Source organism: Balaenoptera acutorostrata, chromosome 6 (assembly GCF_949987535.1).
Source record: "Balaenoptera acutorostrata chromosome 6, mBalAcu1.1, whole genome shotgun sequence".
NCBI lineage: Eukaryota > Metazoa > Chordata > Mammalia > Artiodactyla > Balaenopteridae > Balaenoptera > Balaenoptera acutorostrata.
In genome coordinates this window covers 73,804,528-73,819,097 of record NC_080069.1, presented here as the reverse complement: position 1 = coordinate 73,819,097, position 14,570 = coordinate 73,804,528, and the positions used below count along the sequence as shown (strand labels likewise).

Genomic DNA, 14,570 nt, shown 5'->3' with positions numbered 1-14,570 from the left:
GCCCGGTGGGTTAAATCTGACTTAAATGAGATAGTTTATAAAACCAGAAGTGAGTCTTCACTTCCTTTGTGAGAGAGCTGCAGCCTCCACTGTGCTCACTTCCCCTCACAGCACAGCCCCACTTTCTTGCTCGTTCTCGTGGTTATCTTAAGGAGGTTAGGTTATTTTTTCTTTCTCACTTATTACTTCAAAACCACTTCTGCTCTTAGAAATTTTGTAACCTTCCACTCGGTTTCCTGTAGCCGCCATTTTGTCTCCTGTAACAGTTTCCACGCCGTGTAACTGTGTATCTTTTAAAGGTATGTTTACCGGAGTGATTTGTGGTTCTTTCAGTAGGATAATTTGTGTGTTGTGTCACTGATGAAATAGTAGTACTAAAAAATGTATAGCACCTTTTACTGAAAGAGGTAACTTTCGATGACAGTTCTTTAAAAAATCTACTTAATGACTTCTGTGGCTTGTTCAACTGCCCTTTTTAATTGTACTTTTCCTGTCTGTTTCAGAGTCACAGATTATAATAAAAGCACACCAAGGGCATAATGTCCGTGCTTTCAGATGTATTAGATACGCTTTAATCCAAGATAAATTAGATATGCTTTTTGGTTTCATGTGGTGCTGGTATAGATTTCATTGAAAACCAAAAAAAAATTTTTTTTTTAAATTTCTGACTCAGATTGTCTTCCAAAATATGCAAAATGCAGTTAAAAAGTGACTGGATACATTTTAAAATCTTAAACAAGGTGGGGGAGGTGGGGTTTGGTGCTTTGCTTCTTTGTAAATTCAGACTGCAGCTTTCTGCAGTAGTTGTCTTGAGAAATAGTGTGGACCTCACTATTAAGAGGCTTTAAGGAAGTTTAACTCACAGGCTTTAACCCCTTAGCTACACACCAGCTGCAGCCTGAAATTTCTTCAGGAGAAATCTTTTTTATTTAAAGTCACAAATTTTAAAAATTGTTTCTTATTTTTGCAGGCATTCTTTTGGTAGTTATGCCGCGTCATCAGGTTTTGACAAAAGTGAATTTGGATGAATTACTTCATTAGCTAGGTGGTAGAGTTAACGTGTGGCTTAACTTCTAATAGAATGTGTCAAAGAAATAGCAAAAATGTTTAACTATACATGAATCATGTGGTCCTGTCATAATTTCTACCCCGTTCTATTTGCAAATAAGTAGCCTTTAAAATGTATTTCTCCTGGTTAATTCCAGTTTAGTCTTCTGAATATTTTCCTCTAGACCGCTACCCCAGCTTCAGCACAGTGTACTGACCCTGCTCCTCCTTGTTAACTGCCTGAAGAGCAGGTGGCATGAGGGAGCAAAAGTCTGCATTTGATTCTTTTGGTTTTTTTTGTTTTTTTGTTTTTTTTTTTTTTAGAGCTTTACACAAGTGGAAGGTCACATCTTTATTGCTTTTTTTTTTTTTTATAAATTTGTTTATTTATTTTTGCCTGTGTTGGGTCTTCGTTTCTGTGCAAGGGCTTTCTCCAGTTGCAGCAAGCGCAGGCCATTCTTCATCGCAGTGCGCGGGCCTCTCACTGTCGCAGCCTCTTCCGTTGCGGAGCACAGGCTACAGACGCGTAGGCTCAGTAGTTGTGGCTCACGGGCCTAGTTGCTCCGCGGCATGTGGGATCTTCCCGGACCGGGGCATGAACCCGTGTCCCCTGCATTGGCAGGCGGATTCCTAACCACTGCGCCACCAGGCAAGCCCCCCTCTTTTGTTTTGTTTTTTTGTTTTTTTGTTTTTTTTATAAATTTATTTATTTATTTATTTATTTTTAGCTGTGTTGGGTCTTCGTTTCTGTGCGAGGGCTTTCTCCAGTTGCGGCAAGCGGGGGCCACTCTTCATCGCGGTGCGCGGGCCTCTCACTATCGCGGCCTCTCTTGTTGGGAGCACAGGCTCCAGACGCGCAGGCTCAGTAGTTGTGGCTCACGGGCCTAGTCGCTCCGTGGCATGTGGGATCTTCCCAGACCAGGGCTCGAACCCGTGTCCCCTGCATTGGCAGGCAGATTCTCAACCACTGCGCCACCAGGGAAGCCCCCTCTTTTGTTTTTTAAATGCAAGGTCTGCTCAGGAAATCCCAGCAACCTAATGTTTACCTGCTGGTCTTGTAATGTCAGAATGAAGTGGCTGTTCTTTCCCTTGAGTCATCTTCCCGAATGAAGGTTCCTCCAACAAAAAATCATCCACTTACATGGTGATTTCCCTTTCCCTTAAAAAAATTATTTTGTTTCATAGAAAGATAATGGGACATTTCAGGAAGATTTATTTCTGGCAAGGCAGAGGAGTAGTTTATCACCTAAAGACTCTCACCCTGAAGCACCTTTAAAAAAACTTTTCTTAAATGAGAAGCCATAGACTGTTCATTGTATGATTTTAGACGATTGGAAAATTTGATTAAGTACGTTTTGACCTTTATTTCCCTTACCTTTGTTTATAGAACCACCATTTCAACAATCCCACATGCTGATATAAATGTTTAATTTTTAAAAGTATTTAATTGGCACCACGTTATTTATTTATTTTAATTTAATTTTTATTTTATATTGGAGTAGAGTTGATTTACAATGCTGTGCTAGTTTGAGGTGTACAGCAAAGAGATTCCGTTACATATATACATATATTCATTCTTTTTCAGATTCTTTTCCCATATAGGTTATTAAAGCATATTGAGTAGAGTTTCCTGTGGTATACAGTAGGTCCTTGTTGACTTTCTATTTTATATATAGTAGTGCATATCTGTTAATCCCAAACTCCTAATTTATCCCCCCACCCCTTTCCCCTTTAATAACCATAAATTTGTTTCCGAAGTCTGTGAGTCTGTTTCTGTTTTGTAAATAAGTTCATTTGTATCATTTTTTAAGATTCGACATATAAGTGATATCATAGGATATTTGCCTTTCTCTGATTTACTTCACTTAGTATGATAATCTCTGGGTTCATCCATGTCGCTGCAAATGGCATTATTTCATTCATTTTATGGCTGAATAGTATTCCATTGTATATATGTACCACATCTTCTTTATCCATTCGTCTGTTGATGGACATTTAAGTTGCTTCCATGTCTTGGTTATTGTAAATTGTGATGCAGTGAACATTGGGGTGCATGTATCTTTTTGAAGTATGGTTTTCCCCGGATATATGCCCAGGAGTGGGATCGCTGGATCGTATGGTAGTTCTATTTTTAGTTTCTTAAGGAACCTCCATACTGTTCTTCACAGTGGCTGCACCAATTTACATTCCCAACAACAGTGTAGGAGGGTTCCCTTTTCTCCACACCCTCTCCAGCATTTACTGTTTGTAGACGTTTTGATGATGGTCTTTCTGACCAATGTGAGGTGAAACCTCATTGTAGTTTTGATTTGAATTTTTCTAATTTATTTATTTTTATTTTTTTTGGCTGTGTTGGGTCTTCGTTTCTGCGCAAGGGCTTTCTCCAGTTGCAGCAAGCGGGGGCCACTCTTCATCGCGGTGCGCGGGCCTCTCACCGCCACGACCTCTCTTGTTGCGGGGCACAGGCTCCAGACGTGCAGGCTCAGCAGTTGTGGCTCACGGGCCCAGCTGCTCCGCAGCATGTGGGATCTTCCGAGACCAGGGCTCGAACCTGCGTCCCCTGCATTGGCAGGCAGACTCTCAACCACTACACCACCAGGGAAGCCCTGAATTTTTCTAATAATTAGCAATGTTGAGCATCTTTTCATGTGCTTTTTTGGAAACTGGCACCAAGTTATTTAAAACCCAATCAATTATACCTTGTTGTTGTTTTGCAAGAGGCTGGAACTTGCAGTCAGCTGGATCTGGGGTGGAGCATAACCGTCACTTATTAGTTACATAATTTGGGGCAAGTTAAGTAACCTTGATGAAGGCTGCAGTTTCTTCATGTGCACTATGGACATAGCAATGCTACCCCTATTAGGGTTAATACAGAATGATAAAATAGATGCTGTGTACATAGAGGCTAATGTTGCTGTCTATGTATTTGGCACTATGGAGACACTGTGGGAGATTTCAAGAGGATGAATAGGAGATGGTTTTGCCTCTTAAGGGCCTTATAATATATTTGGGAAGGCAGAGAATATGGAGAATCCATGCTGGCTTTGGGTGTGGTAGGTGTTCAGAGAAGAGAAAGATCCAAGATAAAACAGAAGGTAAAGGCTTGAAGGGGGAGGTTGAGAAGATTTAGAGGAGGGTTCTCAGACCTGGCTCTCATTAGAATCACCTGAGACCATTAGAAACATACCTGTGGCCTATCATAGAACAATTACATCAAAATCCCTAAGGTTGGGGTCCAGGTACCAGTATTTTAAAGTTCCATGGGACTTTAACATGTGGCCCAGGTTGAGGATCGTTTAAAGAACCTATATGTTGATAGATAGAAGTAGTCCAAATAGGAGGAAGAACATATGAAAGGTAAAGTTTCTTTTGTTGTCCTGGTTGCTCTGAATTTCAGAAAATGTAGTAAGCGAAGACTACTTGCTAATCCTGTGAATATATTTTTATATAAATATAGCGGATTCTGTCATAAATCTGATAAATCAAATGAGAGGAAGGTTGCGTTTGATTTTGTGGGTATGTGTGTGTGCATGTGTGTATGTGTGGTGTTACTGGGTTTTTGTTTTTTTAACCCTAATTGTAAATGTTAGCTGTGGTGATTGTGTAAACATGCATTTTCAAAGTAGATAAAATATTTTAAAAATTTGCATTTTTGAATATGAAGAGGATTCACCATTTAGAGTTGGTTTTATAAAACAAAATGCAATGATTACAGACTTGCCCTGGGTCTTTTTGACACTCCTAATTCTCCCATCAGAGTCCTTTGTGGCCAGTGCCAAAGAGAGAGGCTTGTGAATAGAATCACCTGTGCATCACCCATTGGCCTTGGAATTCTCCATTGCCACAGCTATGTGAATAGGTTGGCCAGACCCCCTCTGATGCCAATCATCTATAAAGGCAAACAACTATATATTAGTTGTCTTCATTAAGATGAAACTGTAAAATATTAAAACTATTTTTCTGATTATTCAAAGTAGAAAGGAGAGTAAAGCGTACAAGAGAAGAAAGGTAGGTCTTCTTTGCCCTAAGTTAGAAAGGATTTGAGATACTGTGTGCATGGTTAATAACTTAACTTACATTTTTATAGAGGGAAAATTGTTGTTTTTAAAAGTGAGAATAGAAAAACTTTGAAATAAAATGGAATGAATCAGCTGGATCATAACAGCTCTGGCTGAAGAGAAGGATGTAGAAAGCCACATCCTGGATATAAATCAAAACACCATGGTTACACAACATGTTTGTATATAACAGTTACGGGGGAAAGAAAAAAGGAGGTCTCATACCTTAGAAAGCATTCATTTTTGTTTCGTGTTTAAGCTTCTCTGCAATAAAACAACCTTTTTTTTTTTAACCACTAAGGATGATCTAAATGGTGGATCACTTGATAAACGTGGTCTTTTTTTATTTTTCTTTTGTGCTTCATCTTTCAAAGAAGTTGGACTATCCTTAGGTTTCATTGATTTCACTGGAGGGGACATGATGGAAAATGAAGATTTCATTACAATTTTCATGCAAATTCACAGCGGAAGGCAAAATGAAAGAGTGCCACCCTGCACGCAGAGCATGAATTTCATTACTGTCACTGTAAAGCAGAGGAATCAAATCAGTCTTGGTAAGATGAGATTGATGTCCATTATGGCATGTCAGTGTCTTCCATGCAGTGGCATCAGTGGAAGATTGCCATTGGTGGAAACAGGGAAGTATTCCTTAATCTAAGCCAGGAAGTACTTTGAAATATTGAAGCCAGAAGAACTTTACTGCCTTCTGCTCTGTTTACTTAAAGATAGTAGAGAGCCAAGAGGATTGCTTTACATATTCATTTATTCAGGAAACATGTATTGGGTCTCACTCTGTGCCAGGAATTGCTCTAGGAGCTGGGGATGCAGTAGTGAATGTAACAAAGTGTCTATCTTCATGAGCTTACATTCTGGAATGAGAGACATAGACAAATAAGTGAATGTAGACTATCTCAAGGGGTAGTAAGTGCTTTGAAGAATGAAACGTGGATAGGGAATAGAGCGTGACACAGAAGAGAGCACTATTTTAGATTGAGTGGTCTGTGAAGGCTTGGCGGTCTGGAAAGGAGACACTTGGGAAGAATTCTGAATGAACTTAACAGGTATTTGAAGGAAGAATATTTGATTTAGAAGGAACAGCAAGAGCAGAGTCCCCAGAGCAAGAGCATATGGCGTGCTCCAGAAACAGCAAGGATGCAGATGGTGAGCTGAGCAGAGTGGGCAATAGGAGATGAGATCGAAGAGGAATCAAGGCTGGGTCATAGGCCTCAGAGGCCATGGAAGAACTTTGGCTCTTACTTGGATTAAGATGGGAAGTCACTGGAAGCACAGGCTCAGCACCATCTGAATTTTTATTATAAAGGTTGCTTATAGGGTTCTTTTTATAAAGATCACTCTGGCTGCTAAGTGAAAAATAGACTGGGGTGGGGAGGGCAGTTAGGAAATTGTCACAGTAACTCAACAAAACAATGGTGGTGCTTTGGAATAGGGTGGTGGCAGTAGAAAAGGTGAGAGGTGGTTGGATTCTGGATATATTTCAGAAGTAAAGTGGATAGGATTTTCTGATAGATAATATGCAGGATGTAAGAAAAAGAGAGAAATCAACCTTGACTCCAAAGATTTTGCCCTGGGCAGCTGGTGGAGTGGAATCACCACTTGCTGAGATGCACAGACTTGGAAAATATGGGAAGAGCAGATTGGCAGGAAAATTAAGTAATTTTGAATTTGTTATGTTGGAGAGGCCTGTTAGATCACCAAGGTGCGATGTTGAGATGTAATTGGAAAAATCAACCTGAATATCAGGGCAAAGGTAGAGGCTACAGATATATAGCTATAATTTTAAAAAGAAAGAAAAAGAAGGTATTTAAAGTCATGGGCATAGATGAGATCATATGGGAGTAAATTCAGATTGGGGAGAGAAGCTCTTTTAGGACTGAACCCTAGGGCTCTGCAAAGGAGAAGGAGAACCTAGGACAAGTCGTGTCCCAAAGGTAGAGTGACCAAGTGTCTGTTCCAGTTTGCTGGACTGAGGGGTTTCCTGGTACATGGACTTTCAGAGATTGGGACACACTAGGACAGTTGGTTCCTCTCCATGTGAAGAAAGTGTTTCAAGAAGGAAAGAGTGATTAACTGTCCAGTGCTATAGATAAACCAGGAATGAGCAACAGCCACTGAATTTGGCAACATGGAAGTCTTGGGTGACTTTGACCAAGACTCGTCTCTCATAAACAGCCAAGTTGATTTGAGGACCACCCACCACAGGGATAAACATGCATGAGGGTACAAGGCCAGGGCATTTGGAAGCATCATGCCTCTTCCTCTAGCCCCACCCAAAGCGGCATGAAGCTTCCCCAGTGTTGTAACAAAGGACCCAGGTCTTTTGTGATTACCTGTGTGATTTGGGCCAAGTTATTTAACTTCTCTGTTTTTCAGTATCCTTATTTGTGAAATATTGTCCAGATTTGTTATTTTAATCATCTATCAGTGTGATGACGGCATACTATGCTGTGCTAGGGCTACATAGATTAATTTTAAACAGACATGGTTCTGATGCTGTAGAAATTTTCAGCTTCAAAACAAATTGAATCCTACCCCGTGTCAGGGGAACTAGCCCTTGATGTGCACTAGGGGACAAGGAAAAACTTGAACCCTCTTCATTAAAAATGAATATTTGTCTCTGAATAATTTAAGCTTTTAGAGTATTTATACTTCTTGTGTATTTCTAGTCTTCTATTGATCAGACATCTGAAGAAAATAGCTAGAAAGAAAGACTGCACGAATCTTCACTAGAGGAGTGTTGAAAATTGATTGAGGGCATTGACTATGTCTCCTTGGCCTAGTGCTGGACTGCTTAGGACCCCAGCAAGTATTTGTTGAATTAGTGAAAGTTGGTGTATTATTCTAGATTCAACCAGAGCAGTGGAACTGGTAGGAGAAGCATCTTCATGTGTATTAAGGAATTGATTACAGGGAATTGGTTTACCCACTGGTGGTGGCTAAGCAAGCCTGAAGTCCACGGGGCATTCAGGAAGGCAAGATCACGGGAAGCTGGAACTCCACGGGCATGAGCTGAAGCCTGGAGCCCTGAACTTCCAGAGAGCCTCTACCCTCTTTGAAAAGACATCCAACTGATTAAGTCAGGCCACCCAGGCTAATCCCCCTTTTGATTATCTTAAAGTCAACTTTAAGATAATTAGAGACTTTAATTACATTGGTGATTTCACTTCACAGCAGCACCTAAATTAGTGTTTGATTGTATCAGTAGGTGTGCGTATGCTATAGAATAGCTGCAGTCTCCCTTCTGTCCTCCAGTTCTGGCAAGAGAAAACCCCTGTAGCCAACCACGACTGGGAAGAATGCTAGGAAGGGAATTTGGAGGAATGTAGCTCTGCTGAGCCGGGTTGACACATCACAAAGCCATCACAATCAAAGCCTGATTTAGGATAATTTGCAGTCTTAAGTTGTTTTGTTTTTAAAAATGGGGTTTTTTTGTTTGTTTTTATTTCGATTATTTAGGGTTTTTTCTTATATTATTTTAACAAATGATAGACATGATGTGATAATTCCTTGTATAAGATGACCTTGAAATTACTTTGGATCATACCATTTAAACTAGTCTTGAGTCTCCACTGACTAGGAGGCCACATGTAACTCAGTAGCAGAGAAAACAGAAATAGTAAATTTTCACATTTGGCTTTTACGCTCCCAGGAGCCCAAGGGATTGACCTCAGAACATGCCCCTCCGGCCCCATTCCCAAACTTCAGCCCCCAATGAAATGCAAAACCACTGTAAATCTCTTCAATATTTGTTTACCCCTAAATGTGTGTATGTGTTAATTGCTTAATAATAAAACCTACTCTTGAGATTGACTTCAGATAGTTTAGAGAACAGAAATCTCTTTTGGTTCCTGGTTATTTGAATATGCAAGAGGAACAACTTGCTTGGAGGCCTAGATAACGGTAGTTGGCCTCTCCACTCACTTGCCAACAGCAGGACTAGTTTACATCTCTTTTGGAATGAACAGTTTCCTCCCTTGCTAGTTTCAGCATAGAAAGGGTAGTGGTGACTTGTTATTAAATGCCGGCTTATGTGTAGTGCTAGAATGATACTCAAGAATTCTATCATTATGGCTTATTGTTATCGTCTATTCAGTCCTGAAGTAGATTCAGACCGTAAGAGTTTATGACTTTATGATCAACTGTGTCTATTGCTTTTGGCACATTGCCGAACAGTTGGTGCTCAGTGATGACACTGTATTCTTTGTCATAGCTCCCCCCTCCAAAGATAGCATTATTTTGTATGTGAGAAGGTGGCAAGCTTCCCCATCTCACAGTTGACTCAAGGTCTGGGGAAAGAGGCATGAGAGTAGCTTCCTGTATTCATCTTTATCCCTTAGGGCCAACTCAGTGTCTTGCATTTAGTAGATGTTCAGCAAGTAATTGAACTTGATGATGAAGTTCAAAAATGAAGGAGTCAGCTATCCTTTGCCCCCCGGCTCTTCGGCAGCATGTCCTGTAGGTAACAGGTGCCAGTATCAGCCAGGTTTTTCCTATCCCTTGTGGCTTTGAATTTTAGGGACATGATAAGTATAATACTTTGGCTGGACCTAAATTTTTTTCTCTCTGATGATTTCACACAAATGCCATTTCTCTGTGGAAGCTTCTACCTACTATTGGTTGGCCCAAAAGTTCCTTCGGGTTTTTTTTCCGTTAAGATGTTACAGAAAAACCCAAATGAACTTTTTGGCCAACCCAATAGTTATTAGTGCTAGTGTCACATTGTTTCAAATGTGCTTCAATATAATTTTTCAGTATATCTTTTCAATGCCTCTGCTTGAATAATTGCTATTCTTCATGATAAATTTACATTTAGTATCACTTTAATCAGTTAATTACTTCACTATTATTACTTTGAGAAGCCAATCTCCTGAGAAGTTCAGAGTGGAACTTGTGCGTGGTGGCAGATGGATTTATTTTACTCTCTTCTAAACACACTTACCACTGCCTTGTGTTTAATTATTTCTGGAAATCCAGATTCCCTGGAAAGCCTGCAAGAGAAAACAAAATTAGGAGCCTGCCTAGGTTTGAATTCCAGATGGGCTACTTCCCAGCTATGTAAACATGGGCAAATTATTAAATCTCTAGCCTTCAAAGTCCTCATCTGTAAAATGAGGGTAATAAAAGAGTGTACTTTACAGAGTTCTGGTAAGGATTAAATGAGATAATGTCTAGAATGACCTAGCACAACTTCTTGGCACATAGTGCTCAACAGTTTTTAGTTCAAGGGTATAAACTTCACAGTAATAAGGTTGAGTATGCAAACAGTGCAATCTCTTCATTTCAAGTTGAAGTCATTTCAGTCCCTGCCCCTGAACTCTGTGCCGTGTTGTGATAAGGAGTGGGAAAGTCTGATTTCTCCTTTGGGGTTGGTCTTATGTAAGTCTACAGTAGATTTTTTTTGTTCCATGCGTGGATAATGCCTGTTGTTCCCTCTGGCAGAAGTCAACAATGTCTTTTTGCAAACTGTCCCCACCTGGCTTCTGCATAGCCTGATCTGCAGTTCTCTGAGCCCCTGATGGTCCCAGCTGCTTCATTTTGAGAGGCCCCTCTAAGCACTGTGGTCCTCTCCTTAGCTGACTTCCAGGTCCCCAGTCAGAACCCAGGGAAAGAAACTTCCTTGTCCTCAGTCACACTTTGTGGGAGCCTTGGGGAACCAGGGGAGTGTCTGTGCTCTCTCCTACTGAAGAATGTCGTGCTGCCTTCTCTTCTGCCCCTTTTGGTCCTGCTGGCATAGGGCATTATGTAAGCCAGCCACTTCAAGGATCTCAGACAAGGAGGGCACGTTTGCTCACTTCTCAGCGTCGTCCTCACTCTTTCACGTGTCACTCAGGTCTCCACCACCACCAGGGACACAAAGGTGGGAGGAGACAGTGCAAGCCACACTTACCTTCTCTAATCTTCTTGCCTCTTCCATGGCACTTTGTTCCTCTTCTCTAACCTGGAGCCTTACATCTAGCCTGGTGTATGGTTTCAGGGCGATGAAAAACCTGTTTTGTCAGCATTTCCTTTGGATCTGTCCTGTTTCAGAGCGAGGCAGTACAAGTCAAGAATCTGGGGTGTTTGTTGGACTGATGGCTCCAAATAGTCTGCCATAAATGAACACCACAGAGCTGCTGTTATTATTATTATTATTGTTATTATTATTGTTACTACTACTACTACTACCACTACTACACATGTCAACTTGATCTAAGTGATTCTTTTACTCCCTTAAGGCAGTGGTTTCCTAAATCTAAGTGGATTTCACAAGCTAGAAAAAAATATTTGTTGAATTGCCAACTTCTTCTTTTATCACCTGAGGAAAATTATTTTTTCAATTACCACCTACTTCTATCATTTCTTTTATAACCCCACTATGGAAGGATATAATTGAAGAGACCAAAAAAAAAAAAAAAAGGCAATCCTTTTCAAGCAAGTACATTTAGCCTTATGAAAACTCAGCCAGTTGCCCTTAGTTTGCTCATTTAACTGCAGTCAGTGAAAATTCTTCCCAACCAGCACCAGGCAGTGCAGCAGCGTTTGGAAATCACTGCCTTGGAGTGTCCCAGCCACCCAGCCTGGTTCACTGTGGGCTGTGATTATGAATGAAGTGCCTTCAAGAATCGATGTGTAGGATAACTCACGCCAAAGAAAGCACTGTACCTAAATACTCAGAAGGACTGTCGAGTTTGACTGAATTTCTAGAAAATTGCCTCCGATTCGCTGCCTCGCTGTATTTGGGTAAACGTGGCCTCAGAGAGCTTTTGCATGAGAAATTATAAAAATGCAGCAAAGCCTTGTGATCTCATTTTGGATCTTCTCAGGAATCCTCATCAGATGCAATTAAGCAGAGAAAAATTCTGCCTTGGGGTGTGATTTTAATTACCCACTGTGTTCTGACTTGACTTCCCATGCTGTGTTTCTTTTCCTTTGCATATCACCACTTCTGTGTTTGACAGCTTCTCTAAAGACAGCCCCACTTAGTTGTACAAGAAGAGTGAAGCACTTACTGGGAGGAGAGGGAGGACAGGGCACGCATCTCCTGTCGCCTTAGTGCTTTTACCCTAAAACGTGTGGGAACCTCTTTTTCCTTTCCCTGCCCCCAGCCTCAGTTTTATGACCCGGTGGAGCCAGTGGACTTTGAAGGACTTCTGATGACACACCTGAACAGCCTGGATGTGGAGCTTGCCCAAGAGCTGGGAGACTTCTCCGAAGACGACTTGGACGTGGTGTTCACGCCGAAGGAATGTCGAACTTTGCAGCCCTCTCTGCCGGAGGAAGGGTAAATTGCTTTCTTAAAATGTGGATGGGATTATGATGATCATGGCTGTTCTTGGTTAGGGAGAGATGCCCTAATTCTGGACTTCTCTTACAAGTAACATGACTCAGATCTATCAAGATGTGCAGGCTGACTACTGTGGTACTGTCGCCTACGTGTAGATAGATTTTGAACTGGTTTGACCAGAGGCTTTGAAAAGCCATGTGGGGACTAAGCCAGTTAAAGGGCTGCAGTGGAACCAAATCGACTGCTTAAGAAGAGGTGAAGAGTGCAGGCTCTGGACCCAGACTGCCCGGGTCAGCTCAGTGACTGTGGGCGAGTCATGTGACCTCAGGAGGCCTCAGTTTTTCCATTTGTAAAAATACTGATCATTGAAATGCCTCCATTCAGGAGCATTTTAATTGTTTCCATATATGAGACTGGATCAACTCACAAAAGTAAGTCCAATCCACATTTCTTGAGCATCTACTATGTGCTGAGAACTGGGATAAAAAGATGAATAAGGCAAAGTTCTTTCTTTTGAAGCAAGTCTTGTCAAGCGGAAAAACAATGGGGAAAGCTCTGTAGTGTGAATATGTGAATAGCTGCTTAGGGTTGAGTTTCTACAGTGGGTTAATCGATGTGTTTACAGGTGTCAGCATTAGCCCTCAGTATCAAATGATGGAATTATATTTAGATGAAACTCCTGTTATTTCCACAGTGTAACAAGCAATGTCTCTTTGGAGGTTTAGGATGAACTTTTATTTGCATTCATCTTCAAAAACAAATTAAGATTCACATCCTCCTGAGATTTTCAACCTTCTCCACTTCCCCAAAAAGTCCTGGAAATGAGATCATGAAACACGGCCCCTGCCCTCATTACTTGGGGATATTCCAGTTCTATTTTGGATTTTATTTCATCACAGTTTAAGAAGGTTAGATGACAGTGATAGGGTATTATTTGACCCTTTGCTCTTTGTTTAGACAGTTCTCATTCATATAGAAGAGCTGACCATATGCTCTGCTCTAACATTTTGAAGATACTCACTTCCCAGAAAACAAAATCATGATGATTCTTGGGAAACATTTTTCCCTGTTGTCAGTCCATTTATTCAGATGTGACTTTCATATAGGTAACATCTATTATTGTTACCTTTGGTAGAGAATAATTTAATTTCTTTGTGTAAAATATATGGTTAATTGTCTTCAAATGAGATCAGAATCTTGGAAAAGCCTGTTTAAAATACTTACAATAAGTTTACAGTAGGAGGATTTTGATTTTTTTTTGAAATTTGATAGAAGAGGTAATTTTTTTCTTAACATCAGTTTTTGAGCATAATATTGCCTTGTCACCAGAATTGATAACTAACACATTATCTGTCTGATGGCTTTCAAATACCCTCTACTATTTCAATCGTTGCCCAAAAGTCTTGTGTATAATTAAAGCCCAGGAAAGTATCATCATCATCAGAGTAAACGACAGCTGACTCCTGTTGAACCCCAGTGCCTACCTGAGAACTTGATGTTGAGCTGTGATAGTGTAGTGGGTGCAAACCTGCACTCCCAGGTGAGTGGCCTGGGGTCAGTTCCCTGCTCTTCCACTTGCTGAGTGACTTTGAGAAAGATCTTTTCATCTCATCCCTCTGCAAAATGAAAATAGTAATAGTGTCTGTTCTATGCAGCTGATTGACATTAACTGAATTCGTACGTGTAGAGGGATTGCATCAGTGCCTAGTGCAGGATGAACGGCACACAAGTGTGAACTATCACAGGTAGGTCTTATTATGTGCCAGATGCTTTTCTAAGCACTTCACACACTGACTTCATCTTCATCACAGCTCTCCAAAGGAGCACTGCACGATTACTATCACCCCTTACGGTGAGGAAACTGAGGCACAGAAGGGTTGAGTGACTGGCCCAAGGTCACGTAAGGAACGGGGCTGGGATTTGAGTAGTCAGGGCCCAGGGACCACATGTCTGACTTCTACAGTATTCCATCTAAAACTAACACACAAGGTGGGTACTGTTCTTACCCTCTTTCTACAAACCAGAAAATTAAAACTTAGAGCACTTAGACCTATTTATCTGTAGTACCAACACATTTGGAAGAACAGCAAAAAAAAAAAAAACCCAAAAAACAAACAAATAAACAAACAAAAATAACCTTTGCTACTGTGGGGAAGTAGTGATTTCTAAATTTCCAGACTCCG

At 40.8% G+C, this 14,570-nt stretch overlaps 1 protein-coding gene across 2 annotated transcripts in view; it reads left to right on the top strand.

Moving 5' to 3' along the window:
- Nucleotides 1-14,570, top strand: part of DOCK8 (dedicator of cytokinesis 8) — a 224,329-nt gene that overhangs the window by 50,906 nt on the left and 158,853 nt on the right. For both annotated transcript variants that reach the window (XM_007182233.3, XM_007182234.2), the window contains exon 3: nucleotides 12,209-12,384. In XM_007182233.3, coding sequence (XP_007182295.1) covers nucleotides 12,209-12,384 — 176 coding nt within the window. The remainder of the gene's footprint in view (nucleotides 1-12,208; nucleotides 12,385-14,570) is intronic.